The sequence below is a fragment of the Scyliorhinus torazame genome, chromosome 12 (assembly GCF_047496885.1).
Source record: "Scyliorhinus torazame isolate Kashiwa2021f chromosome 12, sScyTor2.1, whole genome shotgun sequence".
NCBI lineage: Eukaryota > Metazoa > Chordata > Chondrichthyes > Carcharhiniformes > Scyliorhinidae > Scyliorhinus > Scyliorhinus torazame.
Genome location: NC_092718.1, coordinates 6,818,959 through 6,832,591, shown reverse-complemented (window position 1 = coordinate 6,832,591; position 13,633 = coordinate 6,818,959). Strand labels below are relative to the sequence as shown.

The following is a 13,633-nucleotide window of genomic DNA, read 5'->3' as shown; positions in this document are numbered from 1 at the left end:
AAGGCCCTATGGATTCTCTCTACTCCTCTGTCCCTTGAGCCACAGAGAGGCATGGCTGCAGCCCATCCTCAGGTGGTCAAACAGTTACCTTTCACCTTCAGAAGGTGCCTCCATCCAAAAGCGTCTTTGTGGTCTCCCACCTACAGTGGCAGGGCCCAAGTCCCTCAGCAGGGCCGCCAGCTGCCTACAGCCTTGAGCACTGCCATTGGTCCTTCTGCCCGCCATTAACTGGACAGGGCTCCCGGATTGGGCCATTTCCAGGAAGATAGTACAGGTGGGCAGACCTCTTAAACCAGCAGCATTGGCATGTGGAAACTGTCCCATCCATTATTTCAACACTAAGGTTCTGGGCATTGCCTCAGAACAGGTCGAGTGAACACTAACCTCAGCAAAAGCACCATCAACGACAACACTCCCTCCCTCAATGCCAGCACAACTAAAGAGCTGGTCATTGACTTCAGGAAGCGAAGTATCGTACATACTTCTGTATGCACCAACGGGCTGAGGTCGAGATGGTTGACAGCTTCAAATTCCTAGGGGTACACATCACCAAAAATTGTCCTGGTCCACCCACGTCGACGTTACGATCAAGAAAGCCCACCTTCCTCAGAAAAATAAGGAAATTTGGCATGTCCACATTAACTCTTACCAACTTTTACAGATGCACCATAGAAAGCATCCTATCTGGCTGCATCACAGCCTGGTCTGGCAACTGCTCGGCCCAAGACCGTAAGAAACTAAAGAGAGTCGTGAACACCACCCAGTCCATTGACTCCATCAACACCTCCCACTGCCTGGGGAAAGCGGGCAACATAATCAAAGACTCCTCTCATCCGGCTTACTCACTCTTCCATCGGGCAGGAGATACAAAAGTCTGAGAACACGCACGAACAGATACAAAAACAGCTTCTTTCGCTCAGTTACCAGACTCCTAAACGGCCCTCTTATGGACTGATCTGATTAATACTACACCGTGTATGCTTCACCCGGTACCGCTGTCTATGTATTTACTTGCCCCCTTCACGTACTAAATGATCTGTTTGAGCTGCTCGCAGAAAAATACTTTCCACTATACCTCGGTCTACGTGACAATAAACAAATCCAATCCAATCAATATTAAATTAATTATTTCAATATTTTAAATTAATTTATTGGTGAACATTCACAGGAGGCTTCTCCTTCTTAAAAACATCACAGAGGGGGTTAATACGGTTGATCTGGTTAACATGGACATCCAAAAAGGATCAGATAAAGTGGCCAACAAAGTTGAAGATCATGAGCGACACAGTGGTTAGCACTGTTGCCTCACAGCACCTGGGACCTGGGTTCGATTCCAGCCTTGGGTGACTGTCTGTGTGGAGTCAGTGTCTGTGGGATTTCCTCCGGGTGCTCCGGTTTCCTCCCACAGTCCAAAGATGTGCAGGCTAGGTGAATTGACCATGATAAATTAATCCTCAGTGACCAAAGATTGGGTGGGGTTATGGAGATGAAATGAAAATCGCTAATTGTCACAAGTAGGCTTCAAATGAAGTTAGTGAAAAGCCCCTAGTCGCCACATTCCGGCGCCTGTTCGGGGAGGCTGGTACGGGAGATAGGGCAGGGGAGTGGTCTCGGTGTGGTTCTCTTTCAGAGGTTGCTGCAGTCCTGATGGGCCGAATGGCCTCATTCTGCATTGTAAGCATGGGTATGAAATTGATTGGGTGACAGAAACAGAGGGTAATGGACGATGGTTGTTTTCCAAACTGGAGGGAGGCATACAATGGTGTTCCTCTGGGGGTTTGTACTGAGACCACTGCTTTTCTCGATATTTATTAATGGCTTAAGCTTGGGTGCATAAGGCACAATTTTCAGACGGCACAACTTGGAAGTATTGTGAATTGAGCAGAATAGTGATAGACTTCAAGAGAACATCGACAGGCTGGTGGAATGGACGGACATGTAGAAGATGAAATTTAATGCAGAAAAATGTGAAATGTTACAGTGTGAAGAACAAGGGGTGGGGGGGGGGGGGGACACACAAATAAAATAAAGATTACAATTCTAAAGGGGGTACAGGAGCAGAGAGACCTGGGGGTACGTGTGCACAAATTGTTATAGGTGGTAGGGCAGACTGAGAGAAAGTAACTAAAGAGACATCCCGGGCTTTATAAAGAGAGGCTGAGAGTACAAGTGATGCTAAAACTGCACAAAACACTGCCTTGGCCGCAACTGGAATAACGCGTCCAATTACAGGCGCCACAATTTCAGAAGGGTGTGCAACTTCTAGAGGCGGCATAGAAAAGATTCCCGAGAATGATTCCAGTGAGGAGGAACTTCAGTCGTGTGGATAGATTGGAGGAGCTGGGGTCATCTTCTTTGGGGGAAAGAAGGTTGAGAGGAGATTAACATTTTTTTTTGTTAAATTTAGAATACCCAATTCATTTTTCCAATTAAGGGGCAATTTAGCGTGTTCCATCCACCTACCCTGCACATCTTTGGGTTGTGGGGGCGAAACCCACGCAAACACGGGGAGAATCTGCAAACTCCACACGGACAGTGACCCAGAGCCGGGATCGAACCTGGGACCTCGGGAGAGGAGATATTATAAAGCTGTTCAAACCCATGAGGGGTCTGGACAGGGTAGAGAGCGATAAATCCTTCCCACGAGTCGACAATCAAAGAACATCCATTTAAGATGAGTGGCAACATGAGGAAACCGGTGTTTGGTGGTTAGGATTGTTGCCCCAGTGCAATGGAGGCAGATTCAATCGCGACTTTTAAAAAGAGAAATGCAATTGGCAGTGTTATAGGGAAGGGGATGAGCTGAGTGGCTCTTGTGGGGAGGCAGTTCTAGCATGATGGGCTGAATGGTCTGTTTTTAATGCTGCAATCTGTTCTATTTGTAATATTATTGGTGTTTTATGTTGAATTGGACAGTCATCAGTCACAGACTAAAGCTACCCGATTGTCTGCTTCGCCTGGCCACCATCAAGCGTCAGAGAGGGATCATCGCTCTTGGCTCTACACCCCTTTAGTTACAACACCCATTTATTTATTTCCTAATCACAGGCGGAACTCTCATCTTGGAGTTTCAGGTTCATTGTTGTATTCCTTATTGCTTGCTCCTAGTATTTGTAACAGAGTAACAGGGAAGTTTGAGCCATACACCCAGAGTCTCTTTTGAAAGCTGGACATTAGTAGCAGGACAGCAAGTTGCAGCTGGCGATATAGCACCCAAGGCACATATACCACCAGCTCAGGACAAAGACTTGCATTTATATAGTGCCTTTCACAACCTCCGGATGTTCTGGTGTAGTTTAAAGCCAACAAAGTGCTTCTTGAAGTGTAGTCGCTGTTATAATGTAGGAAGCACAGCGCCAATTTGTGCAAAGAAAGATCCCAGACAGCAACATGAGGAGTGTTAAGGGACGATTATTAGCCCCAACTGGTCAGAACTCGCCTGTTCTTCTTTGAAACAGTGGCATTGAAATATTTCACATCCACCCACGGGGTCGCCATTCAATGTCTAATCTGAACGACAGCATCGCCAACACTGAGCACTCCATCAGCCCTGCACTGAAAAACATAAGCCTGAATTATATGCTCAAGCCTGGAGCAGAACTTAAACCTCCCGATTTGGAAAGTGAGAGTGTAGGAAACTAGGAGAGAGAAACATTGAGAAGAGTGAACGAGACACGAGGAAGAAATATAAACAATTCACGGCCATTCCTGCAATCCTAGGGACTGGTGTGACTTCAATTTGTGGTGATTCATGGCTTTGACATATCATTGAAGACCAAAAGTCCTTCCCAACACTGCTGTTCATGACATACTCAAACTATGTATTTCCAGGTGTATTCTTCATACCCACAGACTTTTACACAAATTAATATCAATAGATACAACAGTCTTATAGTTACTTTCACTTCCTGTCAAATTTAACCATTTTAAATCCCATGTCCACACCTACAATAGTAAAAGTCAGGCTGGAATTACAGTGCTGCCACCACTGGCAGGAGTGTGTAACTGCAGTGTGACGTTTACATGGGCAGTTTCCATTGTAAATGTCCCTATGTGCATTTATAATGGTAATTTAAAAAGAGTCGATGGAGACATTAAAATGGGCACTGAATTATATCAGTCTGCCCTGATCCAATTACATCAAAACTCCCAAACTTCTCTCCTCAAAGATTATACTTGGTTCTGACCCACCCTCCCCATCCCAGGATATCAACTAAATGGTTAAGTCAATACGGTGGCACAGTGGTTAGCACTATTGCTTCACATTACCAGGGACCGGGGTTTGATTCCCGGCTTGGGTCACTGTGCGGAGTCTGCACTTTCTCCCTGTGTCTGCGTGGGTTTCCTCCGGGTGCTCCGGTTTCCTCCCACAAGTCGCGAAAGACTCTGGCGCCTGTTAGGTGAATTGGACATTCTGAATTCCCCCTCAGTGTACCTGAACAGGTGCCAGAGTGTGGCGACTCGGGGATTTTCACAGTAACTTCATTGTCAACCTACTTGCGACACTAATAAAGGTTATCATCAACAACAAAAAAGTAGCTAAGCATTTTTTTCAAAAGTCCACAGCGGATTCAGCCGAAATCTAGGCGTGTTCTGTACCAGGTACTGTAACTACAAGTTTTGCGTAAGATGTTTATCACTGGGGAGTGATAAAGGCTTATGGCACCAAACGGTTTCAACATCTGTGAATGGGGCAGGCAAAACAAAAAAGCAAGTTATTTATAATGAAGTCATGCGCCCCTGGCTCCGAAACTGACCAAACGGCTCTCTGGCTCCGAAACTGACCAAACGGCTCCCTGGCCCTGAAACTGACCAAACGGCTCCCTGGCCCTGAAACTGACCAAACGGCTCTCTGGATCTGAAACTGACCAAACGGCTCTCTGGATCTGAAACTGACCAAACGGCTCTCTGGCCCTGAAACTGACCAAACGGCTCTCTGGCTCTGAAACTGACCAAACGGCTCTCTGGCCCTGAAACTGACCAAACCGCTCTCTGGCTCTGAAACTGACAAACGGCTCTCTGGCTCTGAAACTGACCAAACGGCTCTCTGGATCTGAAACTGACCAATGTCATTGCCCTGGATATTGACATGCCCACATGAACACAATTCCCCTTCTCACCCGCCCCTCTAGAAGCATGCGAGTAAACCAGCTGTGACTGAGACACAGAAGGTACAATTTTACAAGAATTCGGGGCAATTCTCTTACTCTGCCGTTGTGGTTCCATTCAGCGCCGATCCATCGGGAGTGGGGTGCAGCTGGATCGGTCCCGGCTTCTTCTTGGGCATGGCTGGGGGGACGGGGACGAGGGGGCTGGATTTACACGTGTGTGTGTATGTGTGTGTGTGGGGGCGGGGGGGGGGGGGGGGGGTGCAGACACTCTTCCGGCAGCTGCTCCTCTCCCAGTCGCGGGGGTTCTCGATGATAAATTCAGTTCCGCCTTTTCCTCTGCCAGGCACGGCCGGATTGAAACGCTGCGATGTGTGCTTGGCTGAGGCTGTGAGAGAGCCCCCGGCTGCAGCAGTGCCCCTGTGGCTGTGACACTGGCTCCCTCCCTGTCGCGGTGACAATGTAGCGAGCCGCCCACACTGGATACTTTCTGTCTCGCTCTCCCCGCTGACACTCTGCAACAAGCAGGCAGCGTGGCTTGCTCCCGGACAGCCTGACCTGACTACATTTCCCCCTCCCTCCCCAAAAATCGTCACTCCCAATCCGGATTTGCGGAAATGCGTCACTGATAGCTCGGCGGAAAATAAAATGGTAAGCTATTTAAATCTCAGCCGCCGCTGCCTTGAGTCCTTTCAGAGAGTCCAGATGCTGAGGGTTTGACACAGGACAGTCCAGAACCGTCCCTTCCTCCACACCGACCACCCCCAGGGCATGGGAAACAGGGATCAGGACCTTCACTCTATTTGCTCTCCCCTCCTCCAGATGCTGCCAGATCCGTTGGAAATTCCATATCCAGCGTTTTCTGTTTTTATTTCAGATTTGCAGCCTCCGCAGTATTTTGCATAGAATCCCCACAGTGCAGAAGGAGGCCGTTTGGTCCATCGAGTCTGCACCGACCCTCGAAAAGACCACCCAACCTAGGCCTGTAACCCCGCCTAATCTTGGGACAGGAAGGGGCAATTTGTATCATGCTCAATCCACTTGACGTGTGATGCACTATCAATTATCACAAAGAGGAGAATAGTGGAACAATCGAGGCTTTATTGAGCAAGTTGTTGTGCCTCCTGTAGCTGGAACCAGAACGGCTGCAGCACAGAAGAGCACACACATTTATACGCCAACTACTGGGCGGAGCCAGCAGGCAGGGATTTACCCTTGTACCTCTAATATACGGGCAGTGCCGTAATACATGTAATATACTACTAGTGGTGACTACCACATTCACCCCCTGTTAAAAAAAGAGTCCGGCAGGGGTGGTAGAAAATATTACAAGTTAAGTCTGTCGGGGGCCTTGACCCTCCTCTCCGATCGCCTCAGTCCTGGTGATGATGTGGGCGCCGACTTGGTCGCCTGCAACTCCGGGAGCGTGTTGTCCTCGTCTTCGTCGCCCCTGAGTGGAACCAGTGGGAGGACGGATGCTGCTGGGGTGGGGGCTGCGGTGAGGTTCGCTGGAGGGAGGGTAAGTGGCACGGGGGTGAAAGAGGCAACTGGGGGGGGGGGTTCAGGTCGGGGGTCGTGGGTGGGGATCCCGCGGGTGCCAGTTCCCAGAGGGAGACTGTGTCTTGGCGCCCGTTGGGGTGTGCCACGTAGGCGTACTGCGGGTTTGCATGTAAGAGGTGGACCTTTTCGACCAAGGGGTCTGGCTTATGGGTCCGCACATGCTTCCGGAGGAGGACGGGTCCAGGAACTGTCAGCCATGTTGGGAGCGAGACCCTGGAGGTAGACCTCCTGGGGAAGGCAAACACACGTTCGTGAGGGGTCTCATTGGTCGCGGTACAGAGGAGCGAACGGATGGAGTGGAGCGCGTCGGGGAAGACCTCCTGCCAGCGGGAGACCGGGAGATTTTTAGACCGCAGGGCCAGCAGGACGGCCTTCCAGACCGTCCCGTTCTCCCTCTCCACCTGCCCGTTTCCCCGGGGGTTGTAGCTGGTCGTCCTGCTCGAGGCGATGCCCTTCCTGAGCAGAAACTGACGTAGCTCATCGTTCATGAAAGAGGATCCCCGATCACTGTGGATATAGGTGGGGAAACTGAACAGAGTGAAGATGCTGTGCAGGGCTTTGATTACTGTGGCAGAAGTCATATCGGGGCACGGGATGGTGAAAGGGAATGGGGAGTACTCGTCAATCATGTTCAGGAAATACGTGTTGCGGTCAGTGGAGGGGAGGGGCCCTTTGAAGCCCACGCTGAGACATTCAAAGGGGCAGGAGGCCTTCACCAGGTGCGCTCTATCTGGCCGGTAGAAGTGCAGCTTGCACTCTGGCAGTTTCTGGTGACGGTCCTGACTTCCTCAATGGAGTAGGACAGGTTGCAGGCATTGATGAAATGGAAGAACCGGGTGACCCCCGGGTGGCAGAGGTCATAGTGGAGAGCCCGGAGTCGTCCACTTGCGTGGGATAGGGCATCAGGGGGCTCATTGAGCTTCCCCGGGCGATACAAGATCTCGTAATTATAGGTGGAGAGCTCGATCCTCCACATCAAGATCTTGTCATTTTTGATCTTGCCCCGCTGTGTATTATTGAACATAAAGGCAACTGACCGTTGGTCAGTGAGGAAAGTGAATCTCCTGCCGGCCAGGTAATGCCTCCAATGTCGCACAGCTTCCACAATGGCTTGGGCCTCCTTTTCGACAGAGGAGTGCCGAATTTCGGAGGCACGAAGGGTGCGGGAAAAGAAGGCCACGGGCCTGCCCGCCTGGTTGAGGGTGGTGGCCAGAGCTACGTCCGATGCATCGCTCTCCACCTGAAAGGGGAGGGACTCATCGACCGCGTGCACCGTGGCCTTGGTGATGGCTGCCTCGATGCTGTTGAAGGCCTGGCGGGCCTCAGCCACCAGGGGGAAAACTGTGGACTGAATGAGTGGGCGGGCCTTGTCCGCATAATTAGGGACCCACTGGGCGTAATAGGAGAAAAACCCTAGGCATCGTTTCAGGGCCTTGGGGCAGTGGGGGAGAGGGAGTTCCAGGAAGGTGCGCATGCGGTCGGGGTCGGGCCCTAGGACTCCATTTTCCACGACATAGCCAAGGCTGGCTAAGCGGTTGGTGCGGAACACGCATTTCTCCTTATTGTATGTGAGATTAAGGGGTTTGGCGGTCTGGAGGAATTTTTGGAGGTTTGCATCATGGTCCTGCTGATCGTGGCCGCAGATGGTGACGTTATCCAGGTATGGGAAGGTGGCCCGCAGTCCGTACCGGTCAACCATTCGGTCCATCTCTCGCTGGAAGACCGAGACCCCATTAGTGACGCCAAAGGGAACCCTAAGGAAGTGATAGAGGCGGCCATCTGCTTCGAACGCAGTGTATTGATGGTCATCCAGGCGGATGGGGAGCTGGTGGTAGGCGGATTTCAAGTCCACTGTGGAAAAGACTCAATACTGCGCAATCTGATTGTCTTATATGCGTGGGAGGGGGTACGCGTCGAGCTGCGTGTACCGATTGATGGTCTGACTGTAGTCAATGACCATCCTGTGTTTCTCCCCAGTCTTCACTACCACCACTTGAGCTCTCCAGGGGCTGTTGCTGGCCTCGATGACCCCTTCCCGCAGAAGCCGTTGGACCTCTGACCTGAGAAAGGTCCTGTCCTGCGCACTGTACCGTCTGCTCCTAGTGGCGACGGGTTTGCAATCCGGGGTGAGGTTCGCAAACAGGGAAGGTGGGTCGACCTTAAGGGTCGTGAGGCCGCAGACGGTGAGGGAGGGTAGGGGTCTGCCGAATTTTAAAGTTAGGTTTTGGAGATAGCACTGAAAATCCAGGCCGAGTAACAGGACAGCGCAGAGGTGGGGGAGGACGTAGAGCCGGAAGTTGCTGAACTCTACGCCTTGGACGGTGAGGGTTGCGATGCAATACCTCCAGATTTCCACGGAATGGGATCCGGAGGCCAGGGTGACGGGGTGTACCAGGAGGGAGCAGCGCCTTACTGTAGTGGGGTGGATGAAGCTCTACGGTGCTCCCGGAGTCAAAGAGGCAGGTCGTCTCGTGCCCATCGATCTTCACCGTCGTCGTCACAGTCGCGAGGTTGTGGGGCCGGGACTGATCCAGGGTGACAGAGGCGAGCTGCGGCAGATGCTGGGAGGTCCTGGGCTGGTCAGTGGTGGCGGAGGTAGCCAGACGAGGAGGGGTCCTGAGACACCGTCCAAAATGGCGCTGAAGATGGCGCCGCCCACGGGGCGCACTTGGCGGGCGGCATCAAAGATGGTGGTGCCCACGGGCCACACGTGGCTTGCGGGGGGAAGATGGCAGTGCCCCTGGGTCGCATGTGGGGGGTGTAGAAATGCCGGGCCTAAAAACAGCGGCGACCGACCGGGCCTGGCAAACAGCAGCGAAGTGTTCTTTCTTCCCACGCCCGTTGCAGGTCGTGCTCCGCGCCGGGCAGCGCTGCCTGGGGTGTTTGCTTTGCCGCAAAAATAGCACTTGGGGCCCCCCCAGAGTTGGCTGGCTGCTGTGCGGCGCAGGCTTGCGGTGAGCTGGAGTCGGCAGCTGGTGGGGCCCACGATGCCCACGAGGGTGCCGCGCGGTCGGGGGCGTAGGACTGAACGTTACGGGAGGCCACTTCTAACGAATTAGCGAGCTGCCTAGTTCCCGCAAGATCGAGCGTACCCCCTTCCAGTAGCCACTGGCGGATGTACGCAGACTTCATGCCCGTGACGTAAGCGTCTCGAATTAAAAGTTTGGTGTGCTGGACTGCCGAAACTGCCTGGCAGTCACAGTTCCTACCCAGGATGTGCAGGGCACACCAAAAATCATCCAGAGACTCCCCGGGGAGTTGCTGTCTCGTGGCCAGGAGGTGCCTGGCGTATACTTGATTCACTGTCGAACGTAATGTCCCTTCAGGATCTCCATCGCTTCGGAGTAAGTGGGCGCATCCCGGATGAGGAGAAAAATGTCAGGGCTCACCCGTGAGTAGAGGACCTGGAGCTTCTGCGAGTCCGAGGGTTCTTCAGCGGCTGTTCTGAGGTAGCTTTTGAAGCACTTAGCCAGTGGTCAAAGGCGGACGTTGTTGCTAACTTTTGGCGATCCCACCGGAGTTGCCACTAAATGTTGCTAACTTTTGGTTGGTTCTTAATTTGGCTCTATTTAATCACGTCCCGGCGGAGTCGCCAGTAAATGTTGCTCGTTGAGTCTTTACTTAATTTGCTCTGTTTTATAACCTTTGCTCTAGAGTCGCCAGGTATCTTTATGATGCCACCACGAGGTTCAAGTTTAAGTGCTGATCAATAACGCAATACACCAGTTAGTAAGTTTCAAATCAAAACACATTTATTATACACAGTCAATCACTACTCATGTATAAAACTCTACTTACTAGACTATCTCTAACACTAAAAGGCCTATACTTAGCATTGGAACTGGCCCACCAGGCCAGGGGAACAAATGGCCTTTTGTTCGATTCTGAGTCTGCAGGCTTCAAAGCTGGTCTAGACTGGTAGCTAGGAGCGCCTATCTCGTAGTGTGCGTTGACTGGAGACTTACTTGGTTGGTGCAGCTACTAGGCAGGTCACGGTCAAGGGTTGTTTCGAGCTGCTGAGAGGCCCTGCCAAGAAGGATGAATTGAACTTGGGGACTCTATTTTATAGTCCCCAGGGGCTTCGCGCCCTTTTGGGCGGACCCCGTACCTGGTTCCAAGTGATTGGACTAAGTTCTGATCACTTGGATCGATTTCTTCAATACTGGAGCTGTTCCCTGATCGTTGAGCAGTTCCTAAGTGTCTGTTGGCCTTCCTTTGTCTTGGTTCCTGCTGGCACCAAGGAGTCTGGCTTGGCCTTGTTTATCTTAACTGTTTCCAATTGTTCCCGGGTATCGCTCATCAATATGTAGATGGTTGTTAGTTTCAGTGCTGTCTGGGTTCCTGCAAGTTCTGATAGACAGGAAACTTTGCACCTGCTTGTTTTTCCTGCGTTTGACTGAATTTCCCTGCATTCTTAGCGGATCTCCATTTTAAAGTCAGGAAGTGGCCAACCCAGGTGGCTACACGCCCTCCTTGAGATCCCTAACGCGAAGCGTGAAGGATCACATAACTGCGTCGTCTTCACTCCCTGACCAGCGAGCACTCTTCCATGGCCTCTACACTGTGCATAACTATGCAAAAAAATTTTAACTGACAATTCTAAGTGGCGCTATGTCACAACAGGGACATGCAGTACGACATATTTTTAAAAACGGTACCTCTAACTATCTTCCATAAACTACACTCACTTAAACATCCAATCATACTAACTTCCTAACAATACAAAAATAATAGCAGCATTCAAATTTTCCTCTGGCTTGGCGGTCAAGCACAGAGTTGTACAATTTTTCAGTTGCAAATGAGACATATTTCTTTATTTACAAATGATGCAAAACGAATGTCCTTTATTGTAGATCAAGGGGTTCAGGGGCGTGATGAAAACCAAAATTAGGGGATCTTATCCTGTATACCGGGGTGCGAGAGCGGTAGACTCTCCTTCGCTATTTTCTTATGCGGATAGTCTGCACGATGCTGCAGAATATCGCCAATGCTAAAAGGGATTCAATTACATATGAAAGGGAGTACCACGTTATAAACCTATCACACCATGATGGTGCGTTGTTACTTGTCACTGGGCTCTGGGTGCTATGGGGAAGTGAATCATTGACAGCCGGGGGGGGGGTTGGGGTCAGGGGGTTCGCGTTCGCGTGTAACCGAATACAAATTATAATGATAACGAAAAACACGTATGATGTCTTCATTGTTCTCTTCTTTCTTCTCTTCTCTTCCTTTTCGTCTCTTCTCTCTTCCTGGAGCTTCTGGAATTCTGTGGATCAAGCATAGTTTCTGTTACTATCTTGTTTAAGATCTTGTACGTTAGCATGTCTGTCTTTTAGTGCCAATTTCCCTTTATAATTGGTCACCATGTGTGACCGCCTCTTTTTTTTTTAAACCGAATATTTGGACTAGACATCTAAGAAAAATAATGCCGTACTGCGAGCCGTCTCGCAGCCTGTGTGATTTACCAGCCCAGTGTTTGAGGATGTAAATAGCACAGGGAAGCAACCTAAGGGTTGCCAAAACCAAACAAAAGAATTTTGAACGTAACGAGCCAAAATGGGGTGCGTATGTTGTGGTGCGGTGAGATGATTTCACATTCGTGGGGGGGGTGCCTGGGTACTGAAGGTTGTCGGCTAGGAAAGTGTGGGTCTTGGTCCTTTTAACAGTGATGTCCCGTCCCTGCAAAAGAAGGGTCCATCTGGCTGCTCTGATCTGGCTTACTGTACTGTCCTTAAGTCGTCCGTCTAGTAAAAGTTGGGTGGGGGTGTGTTGGGATTGTGATGGGGTTTAGTCCAATAATATATGAAAAGTATTGAACTGCCCAGAAAACTGCGAGCCGGTGCCTTTCACAGGCCGAAAATCCCTGCTCCACAGGATCTAAAACTCTGGAGGCGTAAGCCACGGGTCTTAACTGTTCGTGCCGTTCCTGGAGGAGCACGGCCGAAAGGGTACGGTCTGTGCTAGCTATCTCTATAGAAAAGGGGGAAAGCAAGTCTGGAACCTGTAGTGCGGGGGCTGCAATGAGTGCGTGCTTAAAGCATCCACATGCTGCAGAAGCCATTCCCAAGGGGCTCCTTTCTTTAGGAGGTCCGAGAGGGGCGCTGCTTTGGTGGCGAAACCGTCAATATGGTTTCGGCAGTAGCCAACCAGCCCTAAAAACGACCGGAGGGCGGAAACATTCTGGGGAAGGGGCAATTTGACAATCGAGTCAATTCTTTTATGCTCGATCACGCGTTTACCCTGCGTGATAGTCGTTCCCAAATATACCACTTTGTTTTCCAAAATTTGGGCCTTCCTGGGGTTCACTTAACATCCAATTCGCTGCAGGAGTTCCAGGAGTTCGGACAGAAGCGCAATGTGCTCTGCCTTGGTGTCTGTCTGCAGTAATAGGTCATCTACATACTGGACCAGGCATTCGGGGCGAGAAAATCTTGATAAACCATTGGCCAGCTGTCGGTGGAAAATGGAGGGGGAGTTGTGGAATCCTTGTGGAAGGCATGTCCACGTGTACTGCTGGCCTTTAAAAGTGAAGGCAAATTTGTATTGGCACGCTTTTGCCAATGGAATGGACCAGAATCCGTTACTGATGTGCAAAACCGTAAAATATCGTGAGTTGAGTCCCTGTTTGAGCATGGTCTCGGGACTTGTGGCTACCGTGGGGGCTGCTGTGGGGGTGACTTTGTTGAGTTCCCGGTAATCGATGGTCAGTTGCCATGATCCATCGGGTTTTCTCACTGGCCAAATCGGGGCATTATTAGTAGAGGCTACTGATCTAAGTACGCCTTGTTCTAATAAACTATCAATAACTTTTGATATTTCTCCCTCTGCCTCTTGGGGAAATCCATATTGCTTCTGGGGTCTAGGGTCAGATCCTGTTATTTGAACCGAACCAGCCATCCTGCCGCAGTCATGTTTATGACTTGCAAATGCGGTCCTGTTTTTCTGGAGAACTGCCCTAACCTGTT

At 50.7% G+C, this 13,633-nt stretch overlaps 2 protein-coding genes across 4 annotated transcripts in view; one reads left to right on the top strand and one right to left on the bottom strand.

Moving 5' to 3' along the window:
* map2k1 (mitogen-activated protein kinase kinase 1) overlaps positions 1–5,364 on the bottom strand; it is a 143,747-nt gene extending 138,383 nt beyond the window's left edge. For both annotated transcript variants that reach the window (XM_072470345.1, XM_072470346.1), the window contains exon 1: positions 5,208–5,364. In XM_072470345.1, the coding sequence (XP_072326446.1) occupies positions 5,208–5,287 (80 nt within the window). In that variant the 5' untranslated portion in view covers positions 5,288–5,364. The remainder of the gene's footprint in view (positions 1–5,207) is intronic.
* A 250-nt stretch (positions 5,365–5,614) lies between these two features.
* The window catches only part of tipin (timeless interacting protein), an 89,780-nt gene continuing 81,761 nt past the window's right edge, over positions 5,615–13,633 (top strand). The window contains exons 1-2 of one of the 2 annotated variants that reach the window (XM_072470359.1): positions 5,650–5,759; positions 10,323–10,397. The gene's annotated coding sequence lies outside the window, so the exon portion shown is untranslated. Of the gene's footprint in view, positions 5,760–10,322; positions 10,398–13,633 lie in introns of both variants that reach the window. The other variant, XM_072470353.1, reaches the window with a different exon arrangement.